General features: G+C 39.7%; 1 protein-coding gene across 4 annotated transcripts in view; it reads left to right on the top strand.

Annotated features, from left to right (window-relative positions):
- Nucleotides 1-23,253, top strand: part of CALCRL (calcitonin receptor like receptor) — a 62,183-nt gene extending 38,930 nt beyond the window's left edge. For all 4 annotated transcript variants that reach the window (XM_072342283.1, XM_072342282.1, XM_072342284.1 and 1 more), the window contains 10 exons: nt 746-856; nt 1,758-1,870; nt 2,919-3,010; nt 8,879-9,005; nt 10,200-10,353; nt 11,546-11,606; nt 11,724-11,790; nt 18,377-18,595; nt 18,935-18,976; nt 21,304-23,253. In XM_072342283.1, the coding sequence (XP_072198384.1) occupies nt 746-856; nt 1,758-1,870; nt 2,919-3,010; nt 8,879-9,005; nt 10,200-10,353; nt 11,546-11,606; nt 11,724-11,790; nt 18,377-18,595; nt 18,935-18,976; nt 21,304-21,525 (1,208 nt within the window). In that variant the 3' untranslated portion in view covers nt 21,526-23,253. The remainder of the gene's footprint in view (nt 1-745; nt 857-1,757; nt 1,871-2,918; nt 3,011-8,878; nt 9,006-10,199; nt 10,354-11,545; nt 11,607-11,723; nt 11,791-18,376; nt 18,596-18,934; nt 18,977-21,303) is intronic.
- Nucleotides 23,254-23,549: the final 296 nt, after the last annotated feature.

Here is a 23,549-nt window from a genome sequence, read left to right as displayed (position 1 = left end):
GTGTTCTGGGAAAGAAATTTATTATAAAACCCCAACTCATTCTCAAGGGAAGTTTATTTTAGGTGTTCTAAAAGAGATTTTCTAGGGCGTAGTGAGAGGCTGAAACAGGCTCTAGAGGGACACTGCAATATCCCTGTCCTCGAATGTACAGAGAAATATCTGCAGGCTCATCACTGAGGAAGAGAAATGGTGGATGCTTCCCAGATAGGCTTTCTGATGTCTTGAAGGATTCCACTCAGTTTTCAAACACTTCTAGAGCTGAAGTATACATCCAAAATGTAAATAAATTCTGCGAAATGCTCTTTTCAAAATCACGGAACCACAAAATGACTGGGATTGGAAGGGACCTTAAAGATCATCAGCCTCCTGTCAGGACAGATTAAATCTAATGCTCTTTGTTGCATATTTTTTGATTTGAATTGGTTTATTTCGCTTTGCCCAGAGAACGTTACCCTACTGTGCTGTAGATCTAATGTGTTTTGTGAACTGCAGGGATAGCTAATGTAAGTAAGAACAATAATGGATTCTAAGATGGATTCTGAGAAATATACCTATAAGTAAGTATTTCTGTAACATGAAATACTAATTAGCTGCTTCTAAATTTTAAGTTTCCATTTCTATCTTTACCAAGCCATCTCCCATGTAAATGAGAAACTTACCTTGCCTGGTGTTACACCTTAACTTTTGGAAGACTACTTTGAAGGAAGAGTTGCTGTTTTATTGCCAGTTGTCCACTTGTTTATAGGTCCTTACTGTAACAGGACGTGGGACGGCTGGTTGTGCTGGAGCGATGTTGCTGCAGGAACCGTATCAGTACAGCATTGTCCCGACTACTTCCAAGATTTCAACCCATCAGGTAAGCGTGTATGTGGGCTTTCTCCGTAAACATATTGCTTAAAGAAATGAGTTTTTTGGGTGCTTGATACATACTCTTTGCCTTAATCGAGCCATTAATGCATCTGAATTTCAGCAACTCCACATCCATTATTTACACTTAGCTTTTATTACAGGAAAGTTCTAAGGTTTTTTTTTTACTTTTCTGAAATGAGCCACGGTAGAATTCTATAGATTGGGAAATACAAGTTTCATTTAGATGACAATTCTTTGAGCTTTACCTTCTGAAAGGAAAGCAGAAATGTAATTTATTTATTTTTTTTTACCTCAATTTGGCAGATGAAGTTAATAAGTGTTTCTCCCACAAGCAAGTCTTTTCCAGTAAGATGAACTTTGCAACCCTGTGAGCATGCCATTCTTGTCTGCTTCTGCCGCATTTGCTATTTCCTGTGGTCTTTTGGTGCCCGCTTAGTATATGATTTAACCATTATGCGGTCCTGAAAGTTCTCCAGTCTGGTTCTAGAGCAGTTTCTCTATTGATGTTTCCCTGCCTGTTCACTTTACAGCGGTAGAATGTTAGACTTCTGTTTATATCTTGGATGTTAAAGTAGACATTTAAATATCCTCATTACTTCATCTGGTAGTTCTGTAGCAGTTGAATATATTTTGATAGTAATTTGTTGAAGAGGAATGTATTTGTTTTCTTAAGAAAAAACACATAATCGGTTGCTCTTGCCAATCGAAAGCAACGGCATCGGGTTTCTCAGAATTCCAAGTAACAGGCAATGTCTCTCTAGTCATATTAATAAAGCTGTCATTCGTTTGCCAATCTTTTTCATGAAACACGAGGATCATCACTGCTGACTGTTGTGTTTTTGCCTTGTTTTTTTGTTTTTCTTTTCCACCACTCTAACTGCCTGTAGAAAAAGTTACGAAGATCTGCGATCCGAGCGGGAACTGGTTTAGACACCCAGAAAGCAACAGGACGTGGACAAACTACACCCAGTGTAATATCTATACACATGAAAAAGTGAAGGTAGGAAAGGAATAAATGCATGTCACCAATCTCAAGAAACTGATGTGTGAAATGTGAAAAACACATAGATAGCGTCTCGTCTAATAATATTTGTTAAAATTTTACACGTAATCTGTTTATATGATTTCACAAGTCAATTTATGCCTCCATTCAAACATTTAATTGGAGTGATAGGGTCAGAGGACACGTACTGTGTGGAGTACAGGAGCCCATGCATGCAGACTATTATTCTTATGCAATCTGGATAACTATGCTTTATCATGGTCGTGTAGGATTCAACCTAAAGATGTTCATTTTCTTCTACATAAAATGATTTTTTTAATAAAAAACAAAAACAAGAAAGTCCTATTTATGAGGCAGACTCCATAATTGAAAGCAGAATGTTGTTATTGGTAGAACTTAAGTTATTAATTCAAATAAGTGATGATAACATTTTGTACGTATGCCTAACATTACTTCTCCAGTTCTTCATTATTATTTTGCTCTCTGCCTAGCTTTTCATAATGCTATAGTTTGGCTGCAGGTTTATTTGATAGTTCCATGTAGTCTTTGCTATTTTGGAATCATTGTTCATTCTTTTTTATCGTTCAAATGAAAGCTCGGTTCTAGGAAAGAATCCTTACAAGAGACAAAATTACAGGAGCAAAAAGTACCTACCTTCCTACCTTCACATGTGAAGCAAATTGATTTAATTTCTTTAAGAGACGCACGATAAACGAATCCAACCTCAGACAGGAGTGCACTGAGCACAGTTTCAAAAATGACCCGATTTTATATAACTACTCAGAAAAAAACATAGTGTATATTTTAAAACGTAATGTCTTATCATCAAAGAGAATTTTTAGTGTTTTAAATGAATCTGGTTTTACCCAACAGAGATGTTAGTAAGATAACAATTTGCAGGATTCTCGATTGACTCTTCGTTATCAGTCAAGTTTTTATGTTCTTAATCCTCGTTACAGTGATTTTGTGGGTAGATGAATAAGTATGTTCATTCTTAATAATTAAGTATGTATCACATGCTCTCCATTTTATTTTTCTATTGCAGACTGCTCTGAATTTGTATTATTTGGCTATCATAGGACACGGTCTTTCAATCGCCTCTCTTCTGATTTCTCTTGGCATATTCTTTTACTTTAAGTAAGTATATTTAAATTTCTTTCCCAATTATTATTGTTTGCAGCAACACTAGTTCCAATGCTTTTGGAACATGGGCCTTCCCAATAAGTCAGATGGAGCAACAAGGTGAAAAACAAAAGCCACTATATGGGTTTGGCATGGAACATGCTATTACAACAAAATTTTAGGTTTCTTTCATCAGAAACCTAGCATTCCCGATCTGTAAAGTAAAAATAGTAGCAGATGTTGGAAATGGGAAAAAGGGCAGTTAGAAAACACACCCAACTACTAAACAAGCACGGTTTTAGAAGGTGGAGGAGGGTTGCTTGTTTGCTTGTTTGTTTGTTTTTAGTAATATATTAAGGTGTGGATATGTCAAGAATAAGTCATGCTGAAGATTAAATGGAAACCGATGTACTGATGGCATATAAGTCACATACATTGTATAGACATGTGGCATATAGATCACATTATGAAGTATAGAACCGCATAATGCAATTAGTCGTGAGGAAAATAAAGCGAAGCGCAACGTTAGGAATGGCAACTAGGACAATAATTTTCTTTATTCATCATATTATTTTGGTGAAAGTTCTGTTCTTCCCACTCTAGCAGTTACAATGTTATCTTGCAAGCAAGCTCGAGTAGCGCATTGCCACCATAACCAATTTCAAAACTCTCAGCGTAGCGCATGCATCTTTAAATGTTATGTCTGCTTCCCACTTTGCTCACTTTTGTGTTTGTAAGTTGACGAGACTTAGTAGTAAGCTGAAACCAGTATCACTGCAGGGTTGCCGCATGAGCAGAGCTGAGGCCAAGCGCAGCGCTGTCAGCGATGAGCTGTTCTCTGCCAAATGTTGCATCTTGGAAAAGATGGATCCTCTTCACAATTTTATCAGTTTCTCATCACTGCACCATTCCATTTTACTCTAGCTTGTTTTTATTCCCCCCCCCCCCCCCCCCTTGTACGTAATATGATTAGCACTTAGATCAGTCATGGTGGGGCTATTTCAGATTTTGCTTTTCTCTTGTTCTGGACATGGAGTTCATTTGATAGTAGATACCTGATTAAAAAATTGTTTGTTCTTGTTAGATCTGGCAGAAGGTAGCATTTCCAGTTTAGCGATGCATTATTTGCCTAGTTGTGGAACAGTGTGGCAATAAATTCCTTATAGAGCATTCCAGGTTTATAGCTCTTCCTTTCAGAACACATTCAATGTGATTTTTTGGCTTTTTCTGAGTTCTTTCTCTATTTCCAAATTCAATTTCCCTCTGCACAATTAAAATAATAGATGACCCCAAGTCTCTCTAGGTTTGATATTCCGTTAAAAAAATGCAACAGCTTTATTGTGTACTTCACGATGTAGTTTGACAGATAAAAAAAAAAAATCTCAGACGGTAGAAAAAAAACTTGCATCATAACAAATGTGCTAGGCAAAAGGAAAAGCTTTCTTTGTGCTACAAAAGCAAACCAAGCCCATTTTATGTTAACCTGTGGCATTTGCTACAGAAGGGGGTTTGCTTCACTGCCATTATAACTACGTTACATTTGTCGTACCCTCCAGGAACATTTTTTCTCCCTTTAGCAGAAGGATCCTCTGTCCTCAGAGAAGCACATGGTATTAATCTAGACTGTAGACCACAAATTCTAGACTGAGGTTACATTCAGATAAAAAAGGAATTTACAGAATTTAAAGGAAACTAAAGAAAGTTCTCTACAAGTTGTTCTCTTGCGATGTGCAGTTCCACTCAAGTATTTTTAGTTCTAGAAGGATATTTAAGGATCTAGATTAAAACCAGGATGTATTATATATCAGCCGAAGCTTGTGTGATTAGTCATAGCTTCTGAACAGGTGGCCTTATTTATTTAATTATTTATTTATTCCCCTCTATTGTGTGTTGAAGCCTATGCATTTATTCCCTTAGATTGTTTCCAATAACTGTAGGTTTAATTACAGAAGTGGGGTATTTCTTCATAGGAAAAATGACAGGTTGCTTGTTTTTTGTTTTTTGTTGTTTGTTTTTTTTTCCCATTTTTCGGCTTTTTCAATTATCAATTGCTTGATTTTTGACTGTTAGGTTTTTTTCAAATTATTACGGTTTTGTGCCCTTTGTTTTCAATTGGTATTTTTTCTTGCAGAAAACTGTATCATTGGAAATAGCAGTTCAGTTTGTGACTCGTGCTCATGTGATTTATGTTTTAAATATGTTTTAAATATGTTTTAAAATGGTTATAGGCTCGGAACTCCAGTCTTTCTACCAGAGAAATCATCAGTGATGACAAGAGTAGCAATTTGCAGTGGCTCTCTTTTCTAATTCGGTTACGTACTCAAAACTGTATATACATTTAATAGAGAACTGTTCTTATGGAAGTTCTAAGGTTATTTTCATAAAGAAAGAAAAATCATTAAACAAAACATAAAAGAGCAGGGCACGGAGAGAAAGGAAATACAGGAGAAGCTGTTGATGAAGCATTGCTCAGTGATCTGACAGCACTTGCAAAGGTTAGGAACATTGAACTTAGTCTGGACAAGCACTGGATAAGATAGATGGAAGATATTGGGTTCCTAAATCACTTTCAGTTAACCTTAGACTAAAGGCTAATTCCCCCCAGGTGTATATGTGGATCTCACTTCTTGGGTGTATGTAGGGATCTACTTTTGTTCTTTTGATAGAACTTAGAAAATGAAATATTTTTTTTTATTCTGGAAATAATTTTTCCATAGTGCCCAAGACATACAGAAGTGAACTTAACGTACATTGTTATAATAGATAAAAGTACATAATTTAACAGGAGCATTTTGTTGTTGTCGCTTTTTGCTTTGTATCACGTGGGGTAAACATACAATGGTAGGTCATCTGAATGCTCTTGGACCGTCATTATGAGAGTTAGATGATGAAAGGACATGATGTCACTAAGAAAAACAGCCAGAAAAAAGAAATAATAAGGGTAACGGAAAAGGGGGGGATGGGGAGCGTAAGGAAGAAATCCTTGTATTACCAAAAGCACATTTCATTTTTAAATGTCAGCAGTCTTGCTGTCTTGTTTCTTGTCTGGCGATCCTTTTAATGCTTTTCTTCATGGGCGGAGGTGGGTGTGGATGGGTGTGTTTGAATATTCAACAGGAACAGCTGCCGGATGACCCTGGGAGATGGCCCCGTTAGCTGTACGTGCTTTTCCTTGCCTCCTCGCTGAATCTTAACAATAAGCAGACAAGGTTCCAGAGTTCTTCAGGACTTGTTTATACAAAGCTGTTTGCTGGAATCCAGCACCACTTTCCTTCTTTCTGTATGAACCATATAGGAAAAAAAGTGCATATACATAGAAATGAAGCATATTTTGATAGTCAAAGCTTTGCGTTGTTGGCATTAAGAAAAAGTATGTTTAAAAGCCTAATGACAATATTACTTTGTCATTTAATTCATATATATATGTGAATGTTTGTCAGATAAAGCTTAGGATCGGAGCTGATCTGAGTGCCATGCCGTACAGCACCAGTGGTTTCTAGAATGTTTTCAGTGACCTATATTTGGTGACAGGAGGCTGAAAACGTCTTAAGGCTTCAAGGCGTGACTTGCATGAACTCCAGTCTGCCCATTTGTGGTATTACATTGTGCCAATACAAACCTGATAGTTTAGTCCACGTATCTATGTGATTTTTTTTTACGCACCGCTCATGAGAGTTGGAGGTGATGCAGCCGTGGATTATAATCTCGCAAGCCACTGTTTTTTTACCTTCTTTTATTAGTGAGGTCATTGGTTTTCTTTTTTTTGTCTATCATATTGTCAGCAGACGTTAATGTGCTCCTCTAGACTTCGTAACTGTTTAATTTCTGAGCTTCTCTTTCAAAATATAAAGTTTTTCTTGTACCCCTCGCCCGTCATATTAAAAAATGATTTGCCACAGTTTATACTTGATTCTAGCCCAAAGGCTAGAAAAGTGGAATTCTTTTCTCCTGTGTAACAATTCAGAGGTGTCCACTGCTGACCTCATCAGTATACATCTGATATCTGTTAACAGTGAAGAGCGTTTGCATATGAAAGCGAGTCTTCTCCCTCCGGTTAGCTAGTTCATTTTGGGAATCAGCCATGCTGCACAGCGTTGGCTATAACACAGAGGGAGAGAGGGGCAGTTAGAAAGTACAGTCTCTTTATAGGCTGATGTAGATGCTTTCTCTGAAGTAACCTAAGAGCATTTCCCCAAAGCATCTGCTGTACCACAGCCTCTGTCACTTCACTTTGTCTCTTGGAGGGCTTTCTCGGTAATGCAAGCACTGCAGAGTAGGCTCTGTTCCCAACCGTTGTCCCTGGCATGCTGTATAACTGATCAGATCGGCTTGTTCGTATATGTTATAAGCTCCCTGCCCTAACCAATTTTTATCCAGTTTTGTAAACCTATTGTCTGCTTTTATAACAAAATAGGTGCTATTTGCTCTTTTGGGACATTTTGACGTTGTTTCAACTTCCTTTTAGTCTGGTCCATATAGGCTGCTTTTTTTATTTAGGGTTTGTTTGAAAAAATAAGATTTTTTTTCCTCAAGAATGAATGAACTCTTGCAATGACACTATGTTAGACCCACTTTTGTTTTAGAGCACTGGGAAAGCGGAAATCTGCTATTTCCATGCTCACTGTTGGGTGTAATTTAGAATCACAAAGTCACAGAACCCTTACAGTAGGAAGGGAACTCTGAAGACCATCTAGTCCGGTTCTCCTGCAGCCGGATGCAGGTGCCTAGAGAGTGATCCAGCCTCGCCTGCAGAGTCTCCAGGGTTGGGGCATCAACCGTACCTCTGGGCAACCTGATCCACTGCCTCTCCACCCTCACCGTAAGGCTTTTTCCTTACATCCAACCTGAATCTACCCTCTTTGAGTCAGAAACCATCTCCTCTCGTTCTGTCACAACAGACTCCATGAAAGAGTCTGTCCCCTTCTTTCCCGTAGCTCCCCTTTACTCTGCACTGGCAGGTGAAGTGGCTGGCTATCGCAAGCCCACTGAGGCACTTCAGCACTGCAGCATCGCTGCATTTAGGGAGGAATTCTGTCTTAGAGGCGTTCAGTCATAATCCCGCAGGTGGCAGCCTCACTCCAGTAGCTCCTCAGGCAAGCACTTAGATTGAATGTCTGGACCTGAGGTTCCTTTTTTACCGAGCAGGAATATTACCTGGCATTACAGCAGTGCATTATCAGTATGTTAAAACTAACCTGTCTCACGATGGTATGATCGAGTATTATTATTGTCATTTTTAATAGCCCTTTGATATATATTTCAGCCTTAAATTTTATTGCAGTCTTCAAAGGACATGTTGAAAAGAAACATTTGCATATTGCGTTCTATAACTGTTTCATATTCTGTTTAAAACTTGATTATACACAAGCAGAGATGATATTTTTTCCCCTTGTACATAGTTGGGTATTTCTCCAGCTATAGGATTTGGGACAAAAAGTGACCAATAATGTCAGTAAAATTGAGTTGTCCTCCAAAAATCTGGGCAGACGTGAGTAATTTGAAACATAGGCTGGCACAACTTCCTCAAGCTCAGGTGTGACGGAGAGTCAGAAGACAACTAACAAAAGCATAATTACTTAGCGTTAGCGAAACATGTTACATTACCTGTTTCCAGATTATTTTTAGGTAGCCGCTGCAATGCGAGCTCTTAGTCGTAAATGTATTTGAACTGTGTATACTCGTTTACCTCTTGTCAGATAAACTGGAGATTAAGGGAACTTATCACCTTTCACATGGTTCTGTTCCATTTGGACCAGAGTTGAAGGGAGGGTTAATGTAAGAGTACATAATAAAGAGCTCTAGTATTTCAAAATGTTAGAGTTGTCCCCAATTACGCGTAGCTGTCCCCTTGTGTATTCATTTGTTCTTGTTTCTCTTTTCTAGGAGCTTGAGTTGCCAAAGGATTACCCTACATAAAAATCTCTTTTTCTCTTTTGTTTGCAACTCTGTCGTAACAATAATTTCACTGACTGCAATTGCCAACAATCAGAAGTTAGTTGCAGCTAATCCAGTAAGTGAAAGCATATCTGGCCGCTTTGTTGATTTGTATGTGAAAAATTTCAGCAATGTAGAAGGGATAAATGAAACGTCGGTAGTTGATGAAACGTTGTATACAGCAAGGTCAACATGTCCAGTTATAATGTTTCCATGTTATGCATTACAGCAGAGGTCAAATGGTGATTCGGCCGCTTTACATTTGAGGTTATGAAATTAAAAAGCAGCCTCAGAGACACAGCGTGCTGAAGCGCTCTTCTGGATTTGTACAGATGACTGGTACATTAAAACAGCTGCAAGAAAGTAGCCTGTTCTGGACGATGGCAGGGAGATTGGGACGGCCTAAGTTTGGTAGTGCATTTTGGCTCTCTCAGGAACTTTTCTAGGGCTTTTGCTTTCTACCTTGAGTTCTTTACGTCTCTTTCTCGTCGGGTTAAGTGTGAATCGGTAGCCTCTCCCGCAGGGTTAGGAGTTGAAATGTACATATGGATCCCTAAATATGGCTTTATTTTTAAATAAATGTGGTAGATTTTTATTCTGTGACAGTTAGGGTAAAAACACTGGACTCCAATAGCTTCCAGAATAAAGATCGATTCTCTCTTTCATGAAAGCTTATAAAAGTACTGAAAAACAGGCTTGACATAGCTGCTAATAATCATTAATATGTAAATTTATTAGCAGAACACAGTAAAACATTACCAAGTTGTTTATTTGGTTTAAGTTGGTGGACAGAGGAAGGGTGACAGTTGTCATTCGCTCGGGTTCGTGCGAGGCCAGAATATTTTGGGTGAGCCTAATATTTGCCATCAAAAATGCTTACAACTATTACCTGCCATACGAACCGTACCCCTGGGGATAGATTTACACTGGAAATACAGTAAGGAAGTTTAGAATGTTTATCATTCTATATGTTGTGACTGGTATAACTGTGAGAGAATAAGCTTTTTAGAAGCTTGTATTTTCATGCATCTGCTAATTCGAGGACTCCAGTTTAACCGGAACGATCAAATGGGTCGCTATTTGTGACAAAAGGAAATTCTATCATTCCTGCTTCCTGCCATCGTGCTTGAGGATGTTCGCTGACTAAAAATAGGCTTGCTATAAAATATGAAATTTTAATTCTGTAAAAGAAAATACTTTTTCCAAGTACTTTTGTGTGAGATTTTTGCAACTGAAGAATTTATTTTGTACTGTGCTTTCTTTTCTACAGATTAGCTGCAAAGTGTCGATGTTTATCTACCTGTACCTAATGGGTTGCAACTACTTCTGGATGCTGTGCGAAGGCATTTACCTGCACACCCTTATCGTGGTGGCTGTTTTTGCTGAGAAACAGCACTTGATGTGGTATTACCTTCTCGGCTGGGGTATGCAATTTCACTCTCTGTATTTTCAGGCCAATGCTCTCTTTAACTCCTTTTCGGGAGCAATCAAACGGACGTCCTGTTGCTTGTCTGAGGTGGTGGATTTGAACAATGAAAGCCTGCCTTTCTTCTTCATCTGTCGTGTTTAACAGCCTAGGAATATTAATGTAGGAACTCGAATGTGCCCCTGTCTTTGCCGAAAGAGAGATTACGTGTTTCTGTGTTCAGGAAGCGACTCCTCCTTTGTATAGAGAAAATAGTCTCTTATTTTAAAAAGACATTAAGAAGTAATTATTCATTGTTCCTCATCTGAAGATGTTTATTCAGGAGCGAGTGTTTGTTTTTAGAGAAGTCTCTCCATGTCTAGGGCGAAGGGTCAAAACCCAATCGGAGATGGTTAAGAACTTATTTTTCCAGCAGTTCCATTTGACCCGTATTGTTCACTCTGCAAATATAGAGCAGTCGTAGCGAACAATCTTAAGTAATATCCACATTAGAACAAAGACACCCAACCTGGCAGTTTCAGATACCGTAGTAAGGCGCAAGTGACGACTCTTTCCTCGGGCACGTTCAGCTACGGCATGACTCGGTGCCCGTGTCTCTTGCCGTACTGCAGTGAACACGGCGGAGTCCAAGTTGAGAGCTAACGTGTGCTCGGTGCTTTCTGAAGTATAGGTATCACCGGGGTGCGAAGCACCTTGATTAACTATTTAATCTTTTAAAGTTTGTACGTGCCAGGTATTCAGTCTGTTTATTTTATTTATTTATTTGTTTGTGCGAGGAATATTGTTTTAGGGATACTCAAAAATGGGAGGAATACAATTAATGTTGCTAGTCATCATGTTATTTATATGCAGTTATAGACATATATGTAGTTATCTGACCATTTAGCCTTAATGCAGATCGTAGCCTGCAAACCATCTGCGTTAACATCAATTGTTACATTTGAAACCATTATAAATGTTAATTTGCCATTTCTTTCTGTACGTCAATATGGATTTTCTGTTTGGAGAGCGGGAATAAGGTTTCATACACCCTCTAAAATAAATATGGGAAAAACGAAATCAGACCGATCCTTTTTTTGCTCCGTGCTTACAAATGACTTGGAGGATCTCTGCAGAAGATGTGGGTTTATTTACCTGTTTACGTGTTAGCTATTAGTTTTACATATTAAGAAACTGTTTTCCATTCACAGGTTTTCCATTGATCCCCGCTTGCATACATGCCGTCGCTAGAAGCTTGTATTATAATGACAAGTAAGTAGTATCTAAATTTGCTTTGCGAGATGATTATGTTTAGTTTAAGGAGAAGGAAAGAAATAGTACAGATATCAAAGTATCTAATGTTATTCTCTCTTCGCTTCTTTTCTTTAGCTGTTGGATCAGCTCTGATACTCATCTGCTCTACATCATCCACGGCCCTATTTGTGCCGCTCTATTGGTAAGCAGCATTCAATTAATTTGTCTTAATTTTTTAAATTGTTCTTGGTGACGTTTAAAGCAGGAAAGAGCTTAAAACTAACAGTCCCTTGTTTACAGTATTCCCATTGAACCCATTAAGTGTCCCAAGCACAGAACATACCTTTGTCTTGACCTTTTTACTATTTCATACATTTTTGCTACCGAAGAAAGTTTTGAAAATGTTCAAACAATTGAATTTAACTGAAGAAATTCAGTCAGTGGTTAATTTAAAAATAGGAGTAAGGTCAATTAAAAAACTAACAAACAAACAAAAAAAGCCTTACACAGACGTACTTCCCTTAACAAAAACTTGAAGGCTATCTGGCAAAGATATCTAGCGTGTGTATTGACTTCCCTTATCACTTTCAGTTTGTGCAAGGAAAATAAGGATGATAACATGAAGTTTGGAAACATAATGGAAATGTCTTTGGAAACATTATGGTTTCTGATCCATATGAATTTTTTCTACTTTTAAACTGTTTTTGGATATTTGTGGGACACTTCCGGGCATACAGAAATCACTCAGAAGACGCTTCCATAAATCCCACGGTTCTTGAGGTTCAGTTTCAGTCGCAGTGAAACTGACCGATGAACGTGTATTTTGAGAACATTTTGATGCATCTGAGATCCTCTGCCTCAGGAAGCCAGAGGCCATCCCCATGAAAGTATTGAGATCTGTGGCCCTTGGCACGTTACCGATGTTGTCACTGATAATCCTCAGCGTCTGTTAGATCGTGTGTAGCCTTAAAGACAGGATAGCTAGTATTTCAATTTTTAAAGTTAAAACCAGAGATAAATTCTGTCCAGTTTTCTTCTTTCCAAATTACAGAAAAAACAATTTATTTTTTTTTTTCTCAGGAAGCAATGTTTTTTGGCTCACTCGAATGGCACCATGTTTCACTTTTCTTTGTAATGTGGGATCATCACTTCCTTCGTGTAGATGTCCCTTCATGGATCTAAGGCTTTAGAAAATCTCTTTTTAGCTGAGATATATCTGCTTAAACTTGCTTGTATTATGAGAATGATACCATTGGTTATTAATAGACCTCAGTTTGGGATGAAAGATCATTTTCTCCTTCCCAGCAGAGGCATCAGCAGAATCATACCAAAACAGTGGTAAGACTCGTACTTATTGAGATGCTCATATGGGATCAGTCCGAAAAGGTCAAGTCTACTTTCCGCTCACAGCAACACTAAGAATGTCTTTGGATTTTATTAGGTACATGTTAATGTGCTGCACGTGATCACTTTTGGCAGAATCCCTATCCATTGCCTTTGCAATTTAGAAATAAGTATACATTTGATTTTTCACGTAGTGCATTTTTCTCGCCTCAATGCGATCAGCAGCTGGATTTGAAAACCAGGAACAATCAGCAGATTAGACACGGCTAGAGATCTTGCCTGTGATGTTTGCACTGCGACAATACTGTAATAGATACTTTCTGCTTGGACGTTAAAAAAAAAAAAAAAAAAAAGAGTACATTGATTCAGAAAAGACAGGCCAGAGATAAAGACAGAAGATGAAATGCATGCATTTGGAGTCAGTGAACAGAACCCTCATTTGCTTCCCAGCTGCTCGCCAGATACATTTTTCACACTTTACTAAGCGCGACCTGTTTTAGTAGAAGTTTAAGTAACAATATTAAACCACAAATTAGATATTGATGGAAAAGACACTGTTCACAGGCGGAAGATATCAAAGGGCACAAAGAGAATTGTTGGGGGGGGGGGGGGTGTTGGGAAAAATCGGCAAAAGCCATAGGGGATTAGGCCTTTACCTCTCGTACATGGCAGAAAATCCTACAGTTACATAATGTTAGCAACATAACTGCCTGTTCCTTCTATTACATAACTGAGGCCAGATCCCTGCCAAATAATTTGCAGACAGGAGCAGACCTAAATTGCGTTGTGATTGGAGTTGTCTTCAGTTGCTTGTTTAATTGCGTATGTTTGCCGTAGCAGCCGCAATTACAGAAATAGAATGGGAATGAAGCAGTAGAGAGCGATGTTCTTTATAACAACAAGTTTATAGATGACACCAGGCTGAGCGGTGCAGTTAAGGCGCTAGAAAGTAGGCGTGCTAACCACTGGGACCTCGTCAGACTTGAGCAGCGGGCCTTTGCCGCCCTCGAGAAATTCAGCGTGGCCAGGAGCACGGCACGACACCTCAGTCAGGGTCATCTCAAGCACAACTAAAGGTCAGGTGCAGAATGGCTCAGGAGCAGCTCTGAGGAGAAGGATTTTCGAGTGTCACCCAATGAATGATTCAGCATGAGCTGGCAATGTGCACTTGCAGTCCAGAAAGCCAACCGTACCCTGGATTGCATTGAGGGAAGCACGAACGGCAGGGTGTGACAGGTGCTTCCACCCCTATACTCCGGTCTCGTGGGACCCCACCTGGAGCACTGTGTCCAGTTCTGGGGCCCCCAGTGCAATGAAGGACTTAAAGTTGTTGTCGCGAGTCCAGAAGGGGGCTGCGAAGATGATCAGAGGGCTGGAGAACCTCTCCCGAGAGGACAGGCTGAGGGAGCCGGGGCTCTTCAGCCTGGAGAAGGTTCTGGGGGAAATTTACAGTAGTCTTCGATAACCGAAGGGGGCCTATAGAATAGACAGGGAGGGACTTCTTATGAGGGCAGGTAGCAATGGGATGAAGGGAAATGGTTTTAGTTGGGACGAGAGAGTAGGTTTAGGCAAACTATGAGGAAAGAATTATTTACTGTGAGGGTGGTGAGACACCGGAATGGGCTGCCTGGGGGGGGGGGGGGGGGTCGTGCATGCCCCTTCCCCAGAAGCATTCAAGACCAGGCCAGATCAGGCCACAGACAACCCGGTCTATCGGGCAGCGTCGCTGCCTACAGCAGGCAGTTTGAATTAGAGGATATTAAAGGTCTCTTCCAACCCAGATCATTCTACTATTCTACAATTAGAGTAGAGAAATACTGAGAAAAGGGGAGGGAGAATTCAGTGTCGGATATGCCAGTATGCTAGCATTTTAGTTAGCTTCAGCACCATTGAAATGATAGATTTTTATTTAGCTATGCCGTTATTTGCATAAATAATACTCAAGGGATGGTTGTTTTGTCTATCATTAACACTATGTACGAGTGTCTTTACCGGTGCCTTAGACTGACATATAGTGATTTTGTACTAGAAAGAAGCCCATGAGCTTCAGGAGTTTTTGTCACCGACACGTTTCATGAGTTTCAGATGTACTCGGTTCAAGAAGTGGAAAGCCTAGCGTTGGTGTACTCAGCCTAGGGAACGTCCGTAACTTGGGTATAAACAGTGTTTTCACGAGTACGTACAGGCACACAGGCCAAGAAAGCGGGGGTCAGGTAGGCATAGGTCTCGAGTCGCATACCTGTATTAAAAGCAAACAACGGCTCCCATTAGCGTCTAAGAATATTTGAACTTCTGGATCCAAGAATGATTTGCGTATAGCAACTGATAATTAATTTAAACAGAGTTGATACCAATATCCTCGTAAAAATTACTGTGCCGCTAAGCACAAACTGGATGTGGAGAGTACTAGGAGTATCAGATGCTGGAGAATTTTGAAATTGAGAACTGCAGGTCACAGAGATGTCATAACCACTCTGAAGGTAGCACTTAGATTCTGCTAAGTTCATAGCATAGGATCCAGCATTTCATCTAGGATTCCCTTCCCTGCCTTTCTTTCTGCCTTCGCTCACTCACCCGGATCAATGTTCACGTCACTGTGTGGCTGCCGGTACTCTTCTTTACATTCGTGCCGCAGCTGGCACGACAGGACTTCTTTGAAGCTTTGCAAACCGTCACAAGCAATCTGACGATAAGACATGTTGAAGTAGTTCCATTGCTCTGCTTGTCCTTGAATGCAAAGATTCACTCTCTACCTTGCTCAAATCGAGACCTATTCACTTCATTAAGACCTCAGTATGTCCTGTGCTCCATATACTTGTGTCACGGGTTGTACGTACTTTTACTAACTTTCATACTGTTCTTTCTCATCAGGTACTACGTTTGGTCTCAGTTCTCTGTCCTGATCATTACTTGCAAACACCAAATGTTTATTTTCACGGTGGTGTTCTTTCTGTTGTTGTTTATTTTGTTGTTTTGGCGGGTAAATGGAAAATCAGAAATGTTCCGTGCTATAAGCATGTTGCAAAAGAAATCATTTTCTGAGTGGTATTTACTTGTGTCTGTCGCTGCTTTCATCTTCAGTTAGCATTGTAAGGACAGTATTATAGGGATCAGCTGTGCTAATAAAGTGCAAGAGGGCAGACAATTCTGAGTCTAATGCTGAATTAGCAGTTTAAGTGAGAAGGCTTAAAGTTAGGATTGGAGGATGGATTTATTATCTGCGTGTGCCACGGGGAGTCGGATGAGAATCCTGGGCCGCATCAAATCTTAACGAATCCCCCGAGAGAGAACCGAAAGACCTCAGTCACTGAACCAAAGCCAAAAGGTAGCTGGAATCTTCCAGAAAAATTAATGCAGTAGTTTCTTATGTAAAACAGTTTCCTGTTACAATAGTTTAAACAGAAATTAAGTGGAATATAAATAACATAACACGCCTGTCAAGGGCCATGTCGCTGTAGCAGTATACAGCTGTTTATCACGAAAACCTTAATGGACATCAGAGGAATTCTGCCAGGGTTGTGGAGGACCTGGTGACACATGTGGTTTGAAACATCTTCTGTGTTCGTACTCGTCCTACTGAGAGGGAGAGGCCGGGAATTCTTACGTATTGTAGAATGGACTTTTCTGTCTTTCTGATTATTTCTTCCTTCCCCTGCTTCTTTTTTTTACTCTATATAATTGTTGGCAGGAAGGACAGATGATGCAAAGAGGCGATAAACGAACAAGACACTTTTACTCCACCCTCTGGAGTGGGATTCTAGACAGCAGTTTCACCTCTTGTTTCCTTGGGCACGGTCCTTGGATTGGCTGCCCTTTCTCGAGGGGGCCTTTAGCTTTAGTTTTATAGCGGCTCAAGCGTAGTTTCTGTAGGGGGTTTCATGATGGATTAATATAGAACTCTACCTTTGCTGCTTCTCTCATTATTTGCATTATTAGACTGTTGAGTGTGTATGTATGTATTTATATGCATATACATAAGTGAAGGTATTGCTTTTCGGGTCGAGAATGAGTGCTAATATGTTGAGTGACAGTTCGCATGGATATCTGTGTTTGCAGTTTGTTTGTTTGTTTGTTTTTGGTTTTGAAATTAAATGAGCAGATATTAATTACTTTTCCCCAAAAAGCTTTTAACGGCTACGGAAACTATGTAATAACTGAACTTGTCAGATTTCTTTTACTTATTATTCTCTATAGATGATTCAAATTCACGGTTTAAAAAAAGAAAATGAGATAGTCCTTCAGAGAAGCCTCTTTAAAATACCTATTTATTTAGTTAATAGGTAACGCTCAGGTCTGTTTCTTTCTTTAGCTCTAAAATATGGGACTTTCTGAAATTATTTTCCCCCCAAAAAAATAAAATAAATAAAATAAAAATGGTAAGGATTCGATACAGTTCTCTTACTGCTGTGGAACTCAGAACATCCTTTCACATTAGTACCCTAGGTCTTCACAAAAGAGTGATGTTCCCCCCCCCCCCCCCCCCCCCCCCCTTTTTACACTGAAATCTTAAGAGTGCGTTACTGTGATGGTATTGTTTTTTATACTGTAAAAGTGAATTGAAGTCTTCGGACAGAATGGCCAAGGTAAATTCATTTGTTTTTAAATTAAGATCACATCTGTAATGGAAATCTTGTATGTTTTCCAATGTAACCTTTTAAGGTGATGTGTGCAATCACTGAGATGTAAATAGATGAGGGTAGATTTTAAACCACATATGGAAACAGATCCTGTTTCCTTACTGCTGTAAGGATCTCAACTGCAGAGAACCGCCCTCGAGTTGCATGTGTTACATTCCAAACGGATCACTGAATTATTTGGAGCTAATTTCAATCAGACTGCCCTTAAGGATGCTGCGGTGATATCCGTGTGCTTTGCTTACCTTTTCTCATAAAAGGTAATGCTGATAGAGGTCATTCCAAAGAACACGATAATAGTTCAAACAAGACCATTAAAATATGCAACCGGACCCAAGATATTAAGTGTTTTCAGCTTTGCACCGCGTGTCAGAGCTTCAGGTATATCGGCCTTCAGCTGTGGCCTTCCATAAGGTGCTTTCTGTGCATGCATCAGTCACAAAACAGCAGCTGCCACTCTGTTCTTCACAAGCTGCAGTTTTAATTCCTCATAAGCATCATTCAGATTTGTACTATTTGTGTACAAGTAGAGAAAATGGTATACAGATCATAAACACTGGAAGATAAGTATACCCTGGGTTGACGCTCGCTTAAAAGGATAGAAGAAGAGGCTCTGGGATTAGATGTCAGAGCCCAGTCAGCCTCATTTTCTTCAGTATGTTTTCAGAGAGTTTTAACTTTCGCTAATTGAGTGATCAGAATGTTGTGTACATGCTACGTGCCTTTTTAGTCGTAGGGCTTTTAGCGTTACAAAGTAGTGTGTGCAGTATACTTTTGGAATAGCTTCAGCATCCTTTTCCATTCCAACAGGTGAATCTTTTCTTCTTGTTAAATATCGTCCGTGTGCTCATAACCAAGCTGAAAGACACCCACAAGGCAGAATCCAATCTATACATGAAAGCAGTGCGAGCCACCCTCATTCTGGTTCCCCTGCTCGGCATCGAATTCGTGCTGTTTCCGTGGCGACCGGAAGGTCGAATCACAGAGGAAGTCTATGACTACGTGATGCACATCCTTATGCATTATCAGGTAAGAATTAAATATGGTTTGCCTGCTTGTTGGCATATGGAAAAAAACAAAGGAAAAAAGTATCCTTTCATTTTACTTTATAAAGACCTTTATGCAATAGTCCTGTAAACGACTTGAGCTTTCTCAGTAAACCAAATTTTGTTTTGTTTAAAGGATAGAAACATACCACGGTCTATTACTAGTTTGTACGGTATTCTTAGAAACTGTACGCAGATATTAGATTTATAGAACTTTTCGTTTGCTGTGTTATTGGAATAGTATCGGGAACTTCTGATTGTTTTTCAGACCTGAAAAAATCTACATGCACGTGAAATAAAAAAAGTTATTTTCATTTTACAGGGTCTACTGGTGGCCACAATTTTCTGCTTCTTCAACGGAGAGGTAAAGTGATCAGTTTTATTGTATTGTTTTGCATATATGGATTGTGTCTGTTCTAGCCATAAAGGAGATAGCACGCTTGAAAAACATTGTTAGAAAGTCAGAGCTTAATAGCTCATTGCGCCTCGGTCACAATTTCTCAAACAAGAAGCGTACTTTTGAGAAATCACGATTAGTTAGTTTCAATAACTACCTTCCTCATGTTTTTGCTGGAGAATCGCACCCTGTTTTGTTACTTTATGGAACCGATCCTTGTTGCAGCTTATGAGAGTTCTCTGTCAACTGGAATAGAATAAGGTCTCGTGAACTGAGCTTCACCTCTGAGAGTATACTTGGAGGGCTTTAGCGTTTAAGATAGATACAGTAGAAAGCCTAAATATATATGCACACACACACAAATTTTCTCAGTGCAATTTTTGCAATTCATGCTTGAAAGAAAAACCACAAGAAACAGATAAAAGATCACCGCCAAAGAAGCGGGACTTAGACGACACTGTTGGTAGAGGAACAGGTACAGTCCTGTCCTTGTTCTTTCACATCCGTCTGTTCATTTTTTTTTTTATTTTATTTTATTTTTTTTTTGCACGTAGTGTAGTTGCACTACATGGCTGTGACCAGATGCTTTAGTGGCATCAAACTTTGGGTTTCTTTTATGCCGTTGTGTTCTTCTGTCATGTTATTGGACCAGTAATATTTACTTAAGTGTTAACTATATGGCTAATATTCATTTCCCGTAGGTCACGCTTCCTCCCCTTACTCTTAAATCTCTAGACGTATGAATTGCAATGAATATTCCCTGTGGTTTCCAGACACATTTCGTTCACAAGAAATACCTGAGTGTCGGTGTTTGTCATTATTATTAGTAGATTTAGCTAAGGAGACAAAAAAGGTGAAGAAAGAGAGTCTTCTTTTCCCAGCGTATAAGATCCGGGTCAGCAGTTTTGATCCGGTTTTATGCTAAAACCGATTCCAGTTCAAGTCTCTGTTTATATATTTGATTCCCAGCAGGATGTATCGCTAAGCATTACCTATCTGGTTTGGATACTTAGGTGTCAGTATTTGGAGTCCAAGCTGATCCTGTGTGAATTTAATTAAAGCGACACTTCAGCTATCACACACGCGCAGGTGTTTAAGCATACAGTAGAGGAGGATGTCTGTGATAAACATCACGTCCTTTCCGCAGAGATGTGTAAAGAAGGCTGGGCCTGGAGCTATTTTATCATCAGTATTTTTAACTGTGGTAGAAACACAGCCTTCAGAAAATAGTCTTACTAGTCATTTCACGAAATAGAATTACTCAGGTTGGAAAAGACCTTAAGGATCATCGAGTCTAACCATGACCTAACTTAATACCCTCACTCTAAAAACCTTCCACTAAATCACATCCCTGAGCACTACATCCAAACAGTGTTCAAACATATCCAGTGATGGTGACTCAACCACCTCCCTGGGAAGCCCATTCCAGTGCTTAACAACCCATTCTGTAAAGAAGTTTACCCTGACATCCAACCTAAACTCCTCCTGGCACAACCTGAGGCCATTTCCCCTTGTCCTGTCACCACTGAGAAGAGACTTGCCCCGCTCTCACCTTTCAGATACTGGAAGAGAGCAATAAGGTCTCTCCTCAGCCTCCTTTTCTCCAGACTAAACAGCCTTAGTCTCTCCTCATAAGGCATATTCTCCAAGTCCTTCTTTGGACCTGCTCCAGCACTTCAGTTTCCTTTCTGTACTGAGGTGCCCAAAACTGAACACAGTACTTGAGGTGAGGCCTCACCAATGCCAAGTACAGGGGCAGGATGACTTCCCTAGTCCTGCTCACCACACCACTCCTGATACAAAAGCCAGGATGACACTGGCCTTCTTGGCCACCATGTTCACATGTTCACCATTCAGTCTCTTCCCCAGCGGTCAGACATTAATGTAGCATTTCTTGTATCAGGACCGTACAAGAAATCATTCGTAGTATCTGGTCTGTATGAGATTTTACAGTTGCTACACTTTGATATTTAGTATAAGGATGAATAGAAGTGATGTTCTGGAATGGTAAATCCGGTCTTTCCGTATTTCACTCACAGCCATAGGGGAGTAGAGAACTGTGTTGTCGCTACTCCTTTTACAAGCTCTCATATTTGGCACGCAAAGGACCAATAACCTTTATGTGTATTTTCATTCTTTCAGAATATCTCATGTGACATGTAAGTATGCAGGATTTTTGAGCCTTACTTCCTAGTTCCCTGAGACATCTGCTATGGCATTCGTTCATCAAAATATTAAGTCAGACGTATGTATCCATGTGTTTTACGTGCTTTTGCTTTTGTTTCTCATCGTAGGTCCAAGCTGTTTTGCGAAGACACTGGAATCAGTACAAAATCCAGTTTGAGCACAGCTTCAGCCACTCGGACGCTATGCGCACCGTTTCCTATACGGTATCGACGATCAGCGACATTCCGGGCTACAGTTATAATCACGACTGCACCGGCGAGCATTTAAACGGCAAGGGCTACCACGACGTGGAGAGCATCGTTTTAAAATCTGAGAAGTTATACGGTTGACTGATAAGACTCTCAGTCACAGTTGATGAACTCGAAATGCGATTCAACGACTTAACGGCCAGAAGATTCTAACTCGGGAGTAGGTTTTTCTCCCGAACAATGCAAACTAAACCAACAGGTTTTGATATGTATATATATACGTGTTTGTGTGTGTCTACTGATACAGTACGGTCATCCGTACATCTGTCTACTTACTTAGCTATATATCTGTGCGCATTTAAGTAAGCATACAAACGTTGCCCCTTCAGTTTCTACTATGTAGACAAAGTCGGCAATTTTTTGTACAAACGGAATCGAGGAAGGAAGGAATTCGCATTTTTTCAGAAGTTTCTATCGAGACCGGGTCGTTGCAAATAACTTACTTTTGCATTTTTGTTCACTTACAGAAACATAGGGTGTAAATACCATACTGCGTCGTCTTAATCAAACCCCTACGGAACAAAGGAAATTTGTTCAAATGAGTGCAATAGTTACAGCAGAACGTCTAGGTTCACGTGATGTCTGGCATTCAATAGTCCACCAAAAAAAACACCAACAGGTAGTGTAAGATAACTGACTCGAGATGCTCTCACTGAGCCAGTTCGTTGTCGCAATTATTTTTAAGGACGTATTGGAGACGCTAGTAGAAGTCTAAGGTTCTCTTTACTTGCATATCGCAGCATAATGGTTTACAGCCAACCTTCAGCAGTTGTACTTTAACCACTTTTGCATACGCAGGATCGTCTCCTCGTCCTCAACCTTATGAACGGAGATGAGATCAGTGAATGGAGTTGAGATAAGCCTTACCGAAAAGTGAGGAATAGCACAGAAACAGTAGTAATCGGAACATCTCGAAATACATCTGAGCATTAATTCAAGCCGATGGAACTCGACCGTGCGCTTAAGCACTTTATTCGGGTGGGAAAAATCACGTGCACATTTAGTCATATCCCCATTGTTTGTTTCAGTTTTCTTTTAAGTATGTTCTTGGCCAATAAGTTTTATTCCTTAGTTTTGGGGGGCGGCACTTCCATTAAGTTTGTGACTCGTTCAGTCACAGAAAAGCAGACCGAACCGAGCATGGCACCAACAATTTGCTACCTGTGAGATAGGTTAAGAAAACGTTAAGGTTTAAGGATTGTAATGTTATTTGAGAGTTGCTCGATTCCATAGGGTTTTTCCGAAGGAAGTTGTTCCTTTCGGTCATACCCGTTTTTAGAGGTCTCGCTTAAAAACGCAAAGTTTGCGGAGAAGGTATCGGAAAAACATCTAGTAAGCTGCATTTGTATGTCTTTATGCCTAAATGAAACACTAGTTAAATCAGAAGTAAAAAAGCGATCAAGTCTAAGACGTGAATTTGCATAAGCATTACTGAAAAAGTCAATGGCAGAAAAATGTTTTATAGGTATATTGCAGAAAAGTCTACTCGCAAGACGGGGCAGAAAAACGGATGAGAGATTAGCGAAGTTTATCGACGATTATAAAGGTCGCGCCCGTCAGGTAAGCGGGTCCAAAGAACCGAAAGGCCATTTATCATGAAACCACTGTAGTTCTAAGTACTTCATTCCATATATGAAGAAGTTGAATCTAAATAATTGTTTGGGTAGCCTTTCTGTAAGCTTCCATAGCATAGAGGTAATTTGTCGTCTCAGTATTTATTGTCTTGTAACTTTGTAAGGCCTCACACGCTTTGTATTTAGTACGAAAATGTTAGGAGGATGCAGTAAATTTATGCCACTTGAACCTTTCACTGTCTCGTGTGTTTTTTAAACACTTGTATGTAGAGTTTGAGCGCAGAGTTGTGTTTCTCATGTAGTTTAGTGATGATGAATCTCGGCTAAAATATTAAAATCTAGATTTCTGTTCATCTGCCAGGCTCCCTGCTCGAGCAATGGAACCGACAGGAAGATCAGGTGGGTGTCGTGCAAGAGTTGCGTGAAATCTCGCACTTTCGTATCACAGCATTTGATGACAATGTCTGTTGCGATAAGGTTAGAAGTTGGATACGACTCAATTTTTATTTATTTGTTTATTTTTAAGTAATT

This window comes from Excalfactoria chinensis, chromosome 7 (assembly GCF_039878825.1).
Source record: "Excalfactoria chinensis isolate bCotChi1 chromosome 7, bCotChi1.hap2, whole genome shotgun sequence".
NCBI classification, from domain to species: Eukaryota; Metazoa; Chordata; class Aves; order Galliformes; family Phasianidae; genus Excalfactoria; species Excalfactoria chinensis.
Note: the sequence above shows the minus strand (reverse complement) of the source record. Positions and strands in the feature narration are given on the sequence as shown.